This window comes from Tamandua tetradactyla, chromosome 7, assembly GCF_023851605.1.
Source record: "Tamandua tetradactyla isolate mTamTet1 chromosome 7, mTamTet1.pri, whole genome shotgun sequence".
Classification (NCBI taxonomy): Eukaryota; Metazoa; Chordata; class Mammalia; order Pilosa; family Myrmecophagidae; genus Tamandua; species Tamandua tetradactyla.
This window is the reverse complement of record NC_135333.1, coordinates 39,637,974-39,652,956: the sequence shown is the minus strand read 5'-3', so window position 1 is coordinate 39,652,956 and position 14,983 is coordinate 39,637,974. Positions and strand designations below refer to the sequence as shown.

The 14,983-nt window shown below is 40.2% G+C and overlaps 1 protein-coding gene across 2 annotated transcripts in view; it reads left to right on the top strand.

Annotated features, from left to right (window-relative positions):
• SMC1B (structural maintenance of chromosomes 1B) overlaps positions 1-12,250 on the top strand; it is a 161,015-nt gene extending 148,765 nt beyond the window's left edge. For both annotated transcript variants that reach the window (XM_077169162.1, XM_077169161.1), the window contains 5 exons: positions 66-220; positions 1,224-1,375; positions 3,636-3,705; positions 10,786-10,896; positions 11,764-12,250. In XM_077169162.1, coding sequence (XP_077025277.1) covers positions 66-220; positions 1,224-1,375; positions 3,636-3,705; positions 10,786-10,896; positions 11,764-11,865 — 590 coding nt within the window. In that variant the 3' untranslated portion in view covers positions 11,866-12,250. The remainder of the gene's footprint in view (positions 1-65; positions 221-1,223; positions 1,376-3,635; positions 3,706-10,785; positions 10,897-11,763) is intronic.
• The last annotated feature ends 2,733 nt before the right edge of the window (positions 12,251-14,983 follow it).

Here is a 14,983-nt window from a genome sequence, read left to right as displayed (position 1 = left end):
AGTTTAAATAATAGAAGCCATTCAGTGGTCTCCAAAATTAAGTAAGAATATTAATTCTCTCTTAGCTTTTGAGGCCAGCAGAAAGGAAGCCAGAATGTGTAGGCAAGAGTTTGAACAGGTGAAAAAAAGGAGATATGATCTTTTCAGCCAGTGTTTTGAGCACATCTCAGTTGCAATTGATCAAATCTACAAGAAGCTCTGCAGAAACAACAGTGCCCAAGTATGTATTTTCACTCCCAGAAATACCCGTGGGAACTTTGTGTGATTGATGATGTTTTTTTCCCTGGTGGGAAATGAATAATTACCCCCTTGTAATCTGAGTAACTCACTGAGGGGCAGCATCATTTCTTGTAGGCTGGCATCATAAGGCCTGTGTCTGGGTCCCACTCCCTCCACAGCACAGCCAGCCCTAGTCTTCTCTGGACCTATTTCTTCATCTGAAAGCTGAGCAGGTCAGATTACTTGGTTTTTGAGTTCTCTTCAGTTCTGAAATTTTGTTGACTGGTACTAATTTGATGTTACAAAACTTAGTGATGCCTATGGTCAAGTCAGGGTAATGCAGACAGTTTGGGGGAAACAGCTCATCTGGGGTATTTGGAGTTGGCTCGGCCAGGTCCAGACTGTCCCTCTGTATGATGGTCTTCTTTCTGCAACTGCTCCCCCAGATCTTTAGCAGTATCCAGAGCAGACATCTCTGGAAGTAAATTTGGAAGAAAGATGCAAATCAGGCCTTAATTACCTGCTTTTATCACATATTCTTCCTTTATAACTGAGAGATGATCCTGGATCAGATATTTAGAATTTCAACTGAAAATAACTTATATATGTAAAACTGAAATAAACCTGTTAATTCCATGAGGGCAGGATTCATTTCTGTATTTAAGTACCTGACCCAGAACAGGTGTCAGTAAATGTTTAATGAACGGACCAGTGAGTGAATTGAATGTGCGTTGTTTTTGTAAGACTTGTGGACTAGGCTGCCAGGGTTTGGATGGCAGTCTGGTGGAAAGGCCTGATGTTTGGATACGTTGGAATGCCTTTCCTTCTACCCACCGACTCCTGTACACTACAATGCATTATCTATAAGCACTGGTGTGTTCCCATCAAAATTGAGAAAAACTTAACCAATAAAGTACTTTGCATTTAAACTCTGTCACAATCCCAAGTTAAAATAGAGACAGGTTGCCTCTCTGAATTGGCTAAATAATTAACATGTGTTTCAGGCATTTCTTAGCCTGGAGAACCCAGAAGAACCTTATTTGGAGGGAATTAGCTATAATTGTGTGGCCCCAGGAAAGAGGTTCATGCCAATGGACAACTTGTCAGGAGGAGAAAAATGTGTGGCTGCCTTGGCTCTCCTGTTTGCAGTGCACAGGTAAGGTCATGACAGAACTTAATTACATCTTGCATCAGAGCAGAAACCAAATGGACCTTCCTACAGGAGATCTATTAACTACTTGTCTTTATTAGTATTTTGCAAATATGGTACAAAACTACTCTTTTTGGCCAATGACAATTTAGACAGCAAGGCTAAAAATGAGTTCAGTCTTTGACGATTTTTATTCTATTTCTATTATTATCAGTTGCTATTAATATTCTGGCTTTAATAGAAAAGCAAGAAGAAAAAATATTTGGAATGGCCAGTTGCTGCATTAAGGCCAAAAACAATAAACCCAAAGAAACAAAAAGAAAAGAAAACATTATTTTTCTAGTCCATACTGAAAGATGGATAGTTAGTAGAGAAAACTAAGGAAAGTTTTTCTTCTGAGAAAAAAATCTTTAACTTACTGATTTCCATTAATGATAGTGGTGATACTGTTTGTAAAATAAATCAGGAAGCAAAGCCTGAGCTAAAATTAAGGCAATTTAGAGCTTTCAACAGTCAAAGCACTAGATGTAGCTCTAAGGTATAGATGCTGCTGCCTCCCTATTTCCAAGAGCAGGAAGATAAGCATAAGAGTTCTGTAGCTGTTTTTATAAGTCTCAAGAAGGAAGGAAAAAAATACCATTAAGACAGGAAGGCTTAGGGAAAAGCAGGTCACAGTAATCTAACCACACACCTGTATTGAATAAACTTAGAATAAGGTTGTTACTAGGTGTCACCCATCCATTTATTCACCATACAGTTATTAAATGTTTACTGTGTGCCGGGACTGCCATAGACAGTAGAGATTCAGCAATGAAATGAAATGAATAAAATATTTCGTTTCAGTTGGGGAAGACAGATAATAAATAATGTATATTAATAAACGAATTCTCTAGTACAGGAACTTTTAGAAAATGTGCTATAGAGAAAAAGAAAAAGCCAAGGATGGAGATAATGAATGGCAGGGAAGGGTTTGCAATGTTAAAAAGAGCAGTCAATGGGCGGGCCGCGGTGGCTCAGCGGGCAAAGTGCTTGCCTGCTATGCCGGAGGACCTCGGTTCGATTCCCGGCCCCAGCCCATGTAACAAAAACAAAGAAACAAAATACAATAAAACAAGAAAATGTTTAGAGATGTTTCCCTTTCTTCCTTCCTTCCTTCCTTCTATCCTTCCTTCCTTCTCTCTGTCTTTCCTTTAAAAAAAAAAAAAAAGAGCAGTCAAGGAGGCCTATTTGAGAACATAACATTTGAGCAAAGATTTGAAGGAAATAAGGAGCAAGACATGTGGAGAACTGAAGGAAGAGTGTTGTGGGCATGAGGAACAGCAAGTACAAAGGCCTGAGGTAAGAGCAGGCCTGCTTATCTGCAAGCAGTGGCAGGCAGAGGTTAGGAAACTATTGTGGCAAACAAGGTGAAAGATGGTGGCTTAGGTCAAGGAAGAAGAATTTGCTGACAGATAGGGTATGGGATGAAAAAGGAGTCAGAGATGACTCCATGGGTTGGAGCCTAACAAACTAGAGTTGTAAGAGCTGCCATTACTTGAGCTGGAGAAGATCCCAACTGAAAGGAGTCGTTGAGGCTGCGAATTTTATCCATTTTGTCCACCGCTGTATCTCCACTGTCTACGGCAGCTCCTGCACACAAACATTTAATAAATGTGCATTGAATAACAGAGGGAGCAAGTATGAAGTTCATTTTGGGATGAGTTTGAGATATTTATTAGATACCTAAATAGAATTGTCAAATAAGCATTTGGACATGTGATTTGAGAGTTCCAGAGAAAGCTCAGAACAATCTGAGAGACACCGGAGCCTTCAGTGTGTGATTGGTATGTGTGTGTGGCTGGTATGTAGAAAACTTGAGACTAGATGAGACCACCAGGAAAGCTAATGAGATGGTGGAGATAGAGGCCTGAGGCATAGCAGTGTTACAAAGTTAGATGGGAAGAACCCACAGGAGAGACCTGGAAGGAGCAGCGGGCAGGTAGGAGGAAGTAGCGGCTAGTCAGTGTCCTTGAAGTCAGTGAACAGAGTGCTTCCAGGAGGCAGAATGACCAGCCCCCAAACCCCAGATCCAACTGGCATCATTCAGATAAAATGAGGACTGATAACTGAGCATGGGATTTAGCAGATTATAGGTCATTAATGACCTAGATGAAAGAATCCAAAAGTATGTGTCCTATATATTGTGACTACTGTTAGTCCTCTCCTTCATGTCTTGGGTAAAACAAGTAGAAAGTTGTAATTTAACTTGTTTGTAATTTTGTTCTAGCTTTCGGCCTGCTCCATTCTTTGTTTTAGATGAAGTGGATGCCGCCCTAGACAACACCAACATTGGCAAAGTAAGTTTCTTTCTGCTTTTAATTTTCAGTAGAATTCAAGGACCGTGTTGCAGTCAGAAAAGTCAGTGGTTTACTCTAAACAATCTAAATGTGGGGCAAGCAATGATAATTGCTGACTAAAATTAAAACACATTTTAAATCTAAGTTTTAAGTCATCTAAAAACAAGATGATTCAAGGTAATAGATTTTGCTCATGGTTTTGGAGACCAGTCCCTCAGTGAGTGGTAGGGAATCAACCTAGCAAGTCATGTGAGCATTTCCATACTGTATCTGCACTCCTACTGCCCAACCTCCTTCCTTCCCAAATCCAGACTTGAGCTGAGGGATCCCAAAGTGCAGGCCCCATGGCAGACAGTTGTATGTAGCCTCATCAGTCAAATTGGTTGTTTAATAACATCCAGAAATAATGTCTCTAAATAAAATTCCAAAAGAATTAAAGTTCAAAATTTGGCTCCCCCAAATTTTATTTACTGAAATTTATCCAAGTACTGTAATTGTGAAAGAGCCCATTTTCAAAAATATTTGAGACTGAGGAAAATAAGAAAGGTACTCTTGAGAATTAAGTTTGTACCTTGGTCTTGTGAGCTTGGTTAATGAGTACCTGGGAGATGTATTTTTGAGGTGCTGCCCCAAATAAAGGTCTGAGCCACCAAAGCTGACTTCCCTGATTTCTTACTCTTGAGCTTCACATGTGAAATACATTGGAGAATAAGGAATTTACTGTAGTTGCAGCCTAAAGTACCTTCTAATGGCATGAATATAGTCTTTCAGCATTTCCCAGGTTGGATTTGTCTAGCCCAAACCTCTGTAGAGCCCTGATTTTCAAGCATATCACAGTCAGGATACACAAGAATATCATATCAGCTCCACAACTAGAAAATTTAGAAAACAAATCCCCAGTCCCCTGAACCTAGTACAAAGGGCAGGCGAGATCTGCATTACAGTAAGCTGCCTAAAACAATAAACTTCATGGTAGCTGGGAAGAAAACATAGAGGAGGAAAAGATCTTGGTATGTCTGTCCCAAATGCCAACACTTGGGAGATTTCTCCCCTGAAGAGGTTAATTTTGGCCTTGTAAATCCCATACTTTGTTAGGGGAAAATCCATCTTTGGGGACTGCCTCTGTTCTCAGCAGCAGACATGGCGTCCATGTCTTCTTAGCAAGAGGAGACATCCGTGTTGGTGGCATCTCCTGGCACTAAGTCTTCAGACTCCCTTCTGTTAGTGTCCATCCCATTTGTTAATCCCGTGTGTTAAATTCCACTTTCCCTATGAGACTTATATTCCTAACACTCCATGACTGAATTGAGAAAGAGCAAATATGTAGTAGGAACAGCTATGAACTAGCCCCCACTCCTTCCTGTGATAATTTATAACAGGTAACTCTCCACGCAAATGCATGCCTTGCAGCTGTGCATCTTCACTCCTTTTCTCATCCTGTCAGTGTCTTAAGACCTTTTTTAGGCTACTACAGTGGCCTGCAGTGCCACAGTTCCCTATATCTGTGAATCCAGCCTCTTAGCCATGAGCATTTACGTTCTTATCTCATCATTCCCCACCTGAAGCTGCCATGCTTGCTTCCAGAGCCTGTGTCCTTAGTAACTTGTAGCCAGTCGGACGAGACACACAGAATAAGACCCATCCAGGCCCCCTGAGCCCTAGGGAGCTGACAAGCATCTTTTCAAACTACTGATAGTTGGAGTCTAATTCCTTCTGTCATTCTCTGAGTTCTGAGTAGACGGTATTTCTACCCACTGTCTAGTCTGTTCTTATTCCCTTTTCTTTGGAACTGAGCTTCCTGAAGAAGCCATTGAATTCATATATGACCAGATATATGACTTGATTATGGATTTTGAAAACAACTAATAAAATATCTAAATGCTAGTTTTTTGTTTTATCTGGTTATGAAGACTGATTGCATGTCCATACAATAATATCTTAAGTTAGAGCTTTAGTTAGTAAAAATATTCTTAAAGTCTTAGATCATGGCTTTAATGAGTGTGATGGTTATGAGTGTGATGGTTAAGTTCCAGTGCCAGCTTGGCCAGGTAATGGTAACTCAGTTGTCTTGTCAGACAAGTACTAACCATTACTCAAGGAAAATTGGAATGTTATCATGGAAGACCTGTTCACATACCCCAGGAATGTCCAGAGGACACATCTTTTACCAGGACTTTGAGGAATAAATTTGTGAGCCTAGTTCCATCACCCTGAAGAGCTCTGTAGTCACCCTTCTCTGTTGGTGAGATAGTACTGTGGGAACTCCTATCACTGAACTAAAATCCTTAGACACAATGGGGATGATCAAATCTCGAGTTGACGGAAGCCATGTGGCAACAGCTAAGCTGAGCAGAAGTCTAACTTGAATTTAAAAATGGAGAATCTAGTGATCAATGAAAGGGAGGGGTAAGGGATATGGTATGTAAAAATTTTTTTTTCTGTTTTTGTTTTGTTTTTCTGTTGTCTTTTTATTTCTTTTTCTAAATCGATGCAAATGTTCTGAGAAATGATGATGATGATGAATATGCAACTATGTGATGATATTGTGAATTGCTGAGTGTATGTGTAGAGTGGAATGAGCATGTGTTGGGAATGTTTGTGTTTCTTTCTTGTAATTTTTTTTAATTAATAAAAAATTTTTTAAAAAATGGAGAGTCACAGCCCCTAAATCAATTCCCAGACTTGAAACAGTTTACAGACCCAGAGCCCTTTGAATGAGGGGAAGGCCAGGTACCCTTGCAGAAGGATCCTGTTCCACTGCCCAGAATTTATACTGTACCTTCCTCCCAGCCTTTCCTAAGGAGACCTCTGGCCTTTTACCAGAGTGACTGTACATTGGGGAAAAGAAAGTAATCAGACATTTTTGGGATTTATTAGACATTGGCTCAGAAGTAACACTAATTCCAGGAGACCCAAAACCTCACTCTGCTCCACCAAAGTAGTGGCTTATGGAGGTCAGGTGATCAATGGAGTTTTAGCTCAGGTCCATCTCATAGTGGGTCCAATGGGTCCCTGGAACCATTCTATGGTCATTTCTCTAGTTCCAGAATGCATAATTGGAATTTACATATTCAGCAACTGGCAGAATCCCCACACTGGTTCTCTGACTTGTGGAGTGAGGGCTCTTATGGGAAGAAAAGTCAAGTGGAAGCCACTAGAACTGCCCCTACCTAGCAAAATAGTGAATCTGAAGTAAGACCATATCCCTGGAAGGATTGCAGAGATTAGTGCCTCTCTTAAGAACTTGAAGGATGCAGGGATGGTGATTCTTGCCACATCCCCATTCAACTCTCCTATTTGTCCTGTGCAAAAAACAGATGGATCTCAGAGGATGACAGTGGACTACCACAAACTTAATCAGGTAGTGACTCCAATTGCAGCCGCTGTTCCAGAGATGGAACATATACCCTGGTACCCGGTATGCAGCTATTGATCTAGAAGATGCTTTTTTCTCAATAGCTGTTAGTAAAGACCACTAGTAACAGTTTGCATTCGGCTGGCAAGGCCAGCAGTAAACCTTCACAGTCCTACCTCAAGGGTATATCACCTCTCCAGCCCTGTCATAATCTTGTCTGCAGGGACCTTAATCATTTCTCCCTCCCATAAGACATCACATTGATCTGTAATATTGATGATATCGTGTTGATTGGATGTAGTGAATAGAAGTAGCAACTACTCTAGATTTATTGGTAAAGCATTTGCATGTCTCCGGATGGGAGATACATCCAACAAAAATACAGGGGTCTTCCACCTCAGTGAAATTTCTAGGTGTCCAGTCGTGTGGGGAATGTTGAGATATCCCTTCTAAGGTGAAATATAAGCTGTTGCATCCGGCCCCTCCTATGGCCAAAAAAGAGGCACAATGCCTGGTTGACCTCTTTGGATTTTGGAGACAACATATTCCTCATTTGCATGTGCTACTTTGGCCAATTTACCAAGCAACCAGAAAAGCTGCTGGTTTTGAGTGGGGACAAGAACAAGAGGAAGCTCTGTGCAAGATGCTCAGCCATTTTGGCCATATGATTCAGCAACTCCATTAGTACTGGAAAGTGTCAGTTGCAAATAGAGATGCTTTCTGGATCCTTTGGCAGGCCCCTATAGGATAATCACAATGCAGGCCCTTGAGATTTTGGAGTAAAGCCTTACCACCTGCTGCAGATAACTACTCTCCTTTTGAGAAACAGCTTTTGGCCTGCTACTGGGCCTTAGTAGAAACTGAGTGCTTAACCTTGGGCCACCAAGTTACCATGAGACCTGAGTTGCCTATCATGATCTGGATATTGTCTGACCCACCCACTCATAAAGTTGGGCATTTACAGCAGCACTCCATCATAAGATGGAAATGGTATATAAGACATAGGGCTCGATCAGGTCCTCTAGGCACGACTAAATTACATGAGAAAGTGGCCCAAGTGCCCATGGCCCCCACTTCTGCCACATTACCTTCTGTTTCCCAGCCCAGGGATATGGCCTCTTGGAAAGTTCCTTACAGTCAGTTGACTGAGGGAGAGAACACTCGGGCCTTGTTTACAGATGGTTCTGCACAATATGCAGGTACCACCCTTTCTGGGATATCCTTAGGGACAGTGGTGAGGGGGAAATCCTCACAGTGGGTGGAAGTTCAAGCAGTGTACCTGGTTGTTCATTTTGCTTGTAGGAGAACTGGCCAGAGATACGTTTGTGTGCTGACTCATGGGTTGTTGCTAATGGTTTGGCTGGATAGTCAGGGACTTGGAAGGAACATATTTGGAAATTGGTGACAAAGAGGTCTGGGGAAGAGGTATGGTAGATAGACATTTCTCGGCAAAAAACATGAAGATAGTTGTGTCCCATGTGAATGGTCCCTTTAGCAGAGGAAGATTTTAATAACCAAGTGGTTAAGATGACCCATTCTATAGATACAAGTCATCCTCTTTCCCCAGCCCCTCCTGCCATGATGGTATGATGGCATGATGGTAGGGATAGGGGTTATGCATGAGCTCAGCAACATGGACTTCCACTCACCAAAGCTGACCTGGTTATGGCCCCTGCTGAGTGCCTGATTTGCCAGAAGCAGAGACCCACATTTAGTCCCCTATATGACACTATTCCCCGAGGTGATCAGCCTGCTACCTGGTGGTAGGTTGATTACATTGGACAACTTCTATCAAGGAAGACACAACAATTTGTTCTAACTGGAATAGACATACTCTGAATATGAGTGTGCCTTCCCTGCACACAGTCCTTCTGCAAAAACTACCCTCTGTGGACTTACAGAATGCCTTTTTTACCATCATGGTATTCTATACAGCACTGCTTCTAATCAAGGAACCCACCTTACAGCAAATGAAATGTGGAAATGGTCACATGCTCATGGAATTCTCTGGTCTTACAATGTTCCCCATCATCCAGAGGCAGCTGAGTTGATAGAACGGTGGAATGGCCTTTTGAAGACCCAATTATGGTATGAAGTAGGTGGCAGTACTTTGCAGGGCTACGGCTGTGTATGCTCTGAATCAGCGTCTACTGTATGAGGCTGTTTTTCCCATAGCCAGGATTCACGGGTCCAGGAATCAAGGGGTGGAAATGGGAATGGCACCACTCACTATCACCCTTAGTGATCCACTAAAAAAATGTTTGCTTCCTGTCCCTGAAATCTTAAGCTCTGTTGGTCTACAGGTCTTAGTACCAAAAGGAGGAATGCTTCTACCAGGAGACTCAACAATGATTCCCTTGTACTGAAAGTTAAGATTGCTACCTGGCCTCTTAAGGCTTCTCTTGCCTCTGAATCAACAGGCAAGGAAGGGATTGCTGTACTGTCTGGGGTGACTGATCCTGACTATCAAGGGGAAATAAAACTGCAGCTACAGTGGAAATAAAGAAGAGTTTACTTGGAATGCATGCAATCCTCTAGGGCGTCTGAATACTACTATGCCCTGTGATTAAAAGTCAAAGGAAAACTGCAACAACCCCAATCCAGGCAGGATTATCAATGGCCCAGAAACTTCAGGAATGAATGTTTGAGTCACCCCACCAAGCAAAGAACCATGGCCATCCGAGGTGCTTGCTGAGGGTAAAGTTATTAGAGAATGGTATTGGAAGAAGTTAGTGATAAATATGAACTATGACCATATAACCAGTTACAGAAACGAGGACTATGATGTATGAATATTTTCTCTTTGTTTTGTTATGAATATATTGTATTTGTACATAAAACAAAGATCTTGTTTTCTCCATGTTAGAGTACTTAAGTCATAGGATATGAAGTTTAAGAGTGAATGTTACTTAAGAACTTATTCTGGAAAGATGTAGTGCATTTCCAGTTGTATGCAAGACAGTTGAATGTTGCTAGGTGAAACATTTCTGTTATTGTGTTCTGTTTAGAGGTTAAACATGATTTAAGGTGATATGTATAGCTGCCAAATTGATAAGGGGTAGATTGAGATGGTTAGGTTCTGGCATCAACTTGGCCAGTTGATGGTGCCAGTTGTCTGTTCACGCAAGCGTTGGCCTAATGATTACTGCAAGGGTATTTCAAGTGGCTGGTTAATAAACCAGAAGGTTGGCTTATTAAATCATCAGTTGATTTAATGTGTGGTTGATTATATCTATGATCAACTAAGGGTGTGTCTTCTGCAAACCAGAGAATACAATCAGTTAGATTTGATCCAATCAGTTGAAAGCTTAAAGGAGAAGAGAGAATTTTCAATGCTTCTTCAGCCAGTCAGCCTTTCCTGTGGAGCTTATTGTGACCCTTCATTGGAGTTGCCAGCCTTATGGTCTGCCCTGTGGATTTTGGACTCTGCATCCTCACAGTGGCATGGACAGTTTTATCAATCTTATATTAACAGATCTCTCCTGTTGGTTCTGTTTCTCTAGAGAATCCTGACTAGTACAACAAGGTTTATCATTTTTACTTCCCTTTTATTTTGAAATCTAACCCATTTCTGTGGTTAAGATAGATTTAGCGAATTACCTGAAAGGCAAGTTGGTACCTTCTCTCCTAAAATGGCACTCAAAGACATGTGGGATTACTGTCTCCAGAGCCTGAAACCAGGCCTTTTTTTTCTGGTGAAATGTGTACTTTTCCTTTCCTCCTAGGTTTCAAGTTACATCAAAGAGCAGACACAAGAACAGTTTCAGATGATAATCATTTCCCTAAAAGAGGAGTTCTATTCCAAAGCTGATGCATTAATAGGCATCTATCCAGAGGTAAAGCTAACTAAAAAGGGGAGAGTACCAGCTACCTTAAAATCTTCTTTATTTCCTGAGAGTGGCAGATCTTTCCTTTTATAATTATTAGTTCCAAATGGAGTCTTTCGATACAGTTTGATTTCTGCAATTGATAAATACAGGCTTAAATGATTTTTACTCAAATAAGATTTACAAATAACTACTTAGATGTTTTTCTATGACAGCAATAGAGATTTAAGGTACATTTTAAGTGAAAGAAGCAAATTTTAAATTGTAAAACAGTAGATATAATAGTTTGGTTTGTGAAACAGTAGTACACATTAATTTACACATTGTATTTCCTATTTCTGCAATGTTTCAATGTTGTAAGGCAAAACAAATGCATTGTGAAAGAACTGAAAAGGTGCCATTTGTTTTCCAAAAGTATCAGAAGAAAAAAAACAAAAAAAATTAATAGAAGTTCCAAGTTGTATAGTAACTTTTAGAATTCAAACACACCTTTCTTAAGCCATTCAAAATAATTACCTGAGCTTACCTGAGCAACTAATTCAAGTCATTCGGTTTTTGTATAGTTAGGTTTTACTTACTGAGTTTTCCTTTAAGTGAAGATTAAAAAAAAAAAAACTTGTACCTACAGAATAGTAGGGGACCTCTGCCTGGAGTTATGCTACGTGAGGAAAATGGAAATGCTCATTTTTTTTAATCTAATTAAAAAAAAAACAAAACTGATATAAATGCCAATAATTGATACCTTTGTAGGTGGTTAAATGAAGGTTCCTTTTTAAATAAATGCAAAAACCCAGATTTCTAATGGCCCTAAGTTTATATCTAAGAACTCTTCCCTCAGTAAGGAAACTAATGTTAAACTGTCTTCTCTCATTTTAGCGTGATGATTGCATGTTCAGCCGAGTTTTGACCCTAGATCTCTCTCAGTATCCAGACACTGAAGGCCGAGAAAGCAGCAAGAGACACCGACAGTCCCACTAGGAACTAACCAGAGTGCTCTTTTAAGCAAACAGGACAGCCCCAGATAGGTCAAATTATCATTGTTCAGTTCTCACTCAAATGTTCAAACAGCTCTTGAGAATTCTGAAGTTTTATAGCCAAAGAGGCTATATGCAGTTAAGAAATGTTAAAGCCTTACTCCGGGAGAGAATGTTTCCCATGACAATTTTGTGCCATAATTTAACTTCCACCTTTAAACAAGCTAGTCAGAAAATTATCTAATTCTGCCTCACCTTCACTCTGGTTTTGCCTGGTATTGCACCTTTAAGTAATCTTTAAAAAAGGGAACCTCTTGGTTTTTAAATATACTTGTTATAAAGTGGTTAAGTTGTTGAATCTGGGTTTTATGGAAATTATTTCAGAATAACTGTATTAATATTGAAAATATAAATAAAAAATAAATAAAAAATATTTTAACTTCAGATGTCTCCAGTCTGCAATGTTAGAAACCCCCCCAAAAAATTAGTGGTAAAATTAAATGCTTGCCCCAAAGCAACTTAAATCTTTCTAAATAATTTGTGTTAAGAAGGAAATAATTGAAAAACACAGACTTTCTGAAGTGACAATTGATTTCTCCACTTAGTGTTAAGGGTAGGAAATGCAGAATTTTCAATAGGACTTCATTTCCATTTCAAAATGGATTAAAAAAATTTTGTTCAGGTAGGTGCTGGTGGTCTTTTTAAAGACTGTTTTGGGCCCAAGTGCCAACCAAGAAGTAGTCTCCTGAAGTAATGAAGTGCTTTTGAATAGTACTCACTGTTGCAGGCAACTACAGAAGGCATTTTGTGCCTTAAGAATTAGATGAAGTTAGAAACACCATGGTTCCTGCCCTCAGGGGCATAAAATACAGTAAGACCTAACCTCTACCCACTCAAGATCACAGCATTCACTGTGTGTGTCCTCTGTCCCTTTTTTTCTCTTCTTTAGTACTTGCACTACCACCTATGTCTACTCCCTTTAACCTTTAAATGCTGCCTCAAGCTCACTTTAGATCCTGACTTCCTGCTTGGGCTATTCTTAGATGGCCATTATCCTTCAAAGTACAGTTGGTTCTGTTGTCATGCAGCATCTCCATTCCTGAAAACTATTCTGCTATGCAAAATTACGCAATAGAAACCACAGACTATGGGAAATACGAGGTTGGGATACCACACTCAAAACTTCTGTGACACATTTTAAAAGATAGGAACCTAATCAAAAACAATAGCTGATTTTACCCACATCAAATGATTGAGAAAATACACAAATACTACAATGTGGCATGGTGTCTGTAAAAAGAAATCTAGTATGTATGTGGGCACCACAACTGCAGCCTGTTATGGTGGAGGGGTGGAAGGAGGTTCACTTCAATTCTGACACAGTGTGGGTGGGGGTGGTTCATCCTGGACAGGATGTGATGGTTAGGTTCTGGAGTCAACTTGACCAGGTGATGATGCCCAGTTGTCTGGTCAGGCAAGCATTGGCCTGACCATTGCTGCAAGGATATTTCATGGCTCGTTGATAAACAGCAAGGGTGGTTTATTAAATCATTAGTCAGCTGATTGCAGCTGTGGCTGATTATATCCACAATCAACTAAGGGCATCTCCTGCACACAAGATAAACTAATCCTTTGAAGATTTTTAAGGAAGAGAGACTTTTCACTGTTTCTTCAGCCAGCGAGCCTCTCCTGTGGAGTTTGTTGATGTATCATCAAAACTGCCAGCTTCACAGCCTACCCTAGGGATTTTGAACTCTTCTATTCCCACAGTTGCGTGAGACACTTATAAATCTCATATTTACAGATATCTCCTGTTGTTCTGTTTCTCTAGAGAACCCTGACTAATGGAGCTTGGTACCAGGAGTGGATCTTGAGAAACAGAATCTAGAAAAAATGGGTTTTTGCAATTGGTTTTCTTGATTAGATCCAAAGGCACTAGTGATTCTGTTTCCAATAATCAAGATGACACTGACAGTCCGCGGTGTGAGTTAGTAAGAAAGGTACACAAAATATCACCATTTGATTCTGCTAATTGTACACTTATATGAGGAAAGGCTCTGGGTGAGTGTTATTGACACCTTAATGGAGTTTTGTGGAATTAAGAGGTATAGTGATGTTTGTTGGTTATTGTTAGATATATTGCATACACTGATGAGGGAAAGGGATGAGCTGAAGGCTTAAATTTGCAACTTAAATGCTGTATGAAAGATGTAAACGTTTTTGTGTGTACCCTGAAAGAAAATTTTGCTTTTTGTGGTCGCAGACTTGAGATCTCTGAAAACCAAAGATACAGAACTTCATTGTCCAAGTAGATTTACAATGTAAACTAAAATCTCTGCTGTGCAGGTATCTCTGTTAAAGGCTTCAAACCCCAACCGTGCCAGTTTGAAAAGGTTTATGAACCCTAGAAAAGCCATATTTTAATCCTAATCAACCTTGTGGGAGCAATGGTTTCTTCTAATCCCTATTGAGTACTGTATGTTGGAAACTTTAATTATCTTATTTCCATGGAGATGTAACTCAATTAATGTGGGGATTAAACTTGATTAGGTGGAGACTGTCTCCACCCATTCCAGGTAAGTTTTGATTTGTTTTAATGGAATCCTTTAAAAGAAGCACTTTGGAAAAAGCTAGAGAAGAACAAGAGAGAAAGCCACGAGATTCTGAAAGAGCAGTGAATGACGACAGAAAGACATAGCCACGAGAAGCAGAGACTTTCTTTTGAGAATGAGGAGAATGCTGCAGAACCACGAAGCAGAAAGTCCACCTGCCAACAACTTTTGGAGATGAAGAAGGAAAACTCCTCCCAGGGAGCGTCATGAAACAAGAAACTGGAAGAGAAAACTAGCAGACTTTGCCATGTGCCCTTCCAGCTGAGAGAGAGACCCTGAACATCATCAGCCTTCTTGAACCTAGGTATCTCCCTGGATGCCTTTGATTGGACATTTCTAGACTTGTTTTAATTGAAACTTTTGTTGGCCTTAGAACTATAAACTAGCAACTTATTAAATTCCCCTTTTAAAAAAGCTATTCCATTTCTAGTATGTTGTGTTTCAGCAGCCAGCAAACTAGAACACCAACCAAAACCATTCCTGCCAATCCTAAAGAATACCCAGGGCATT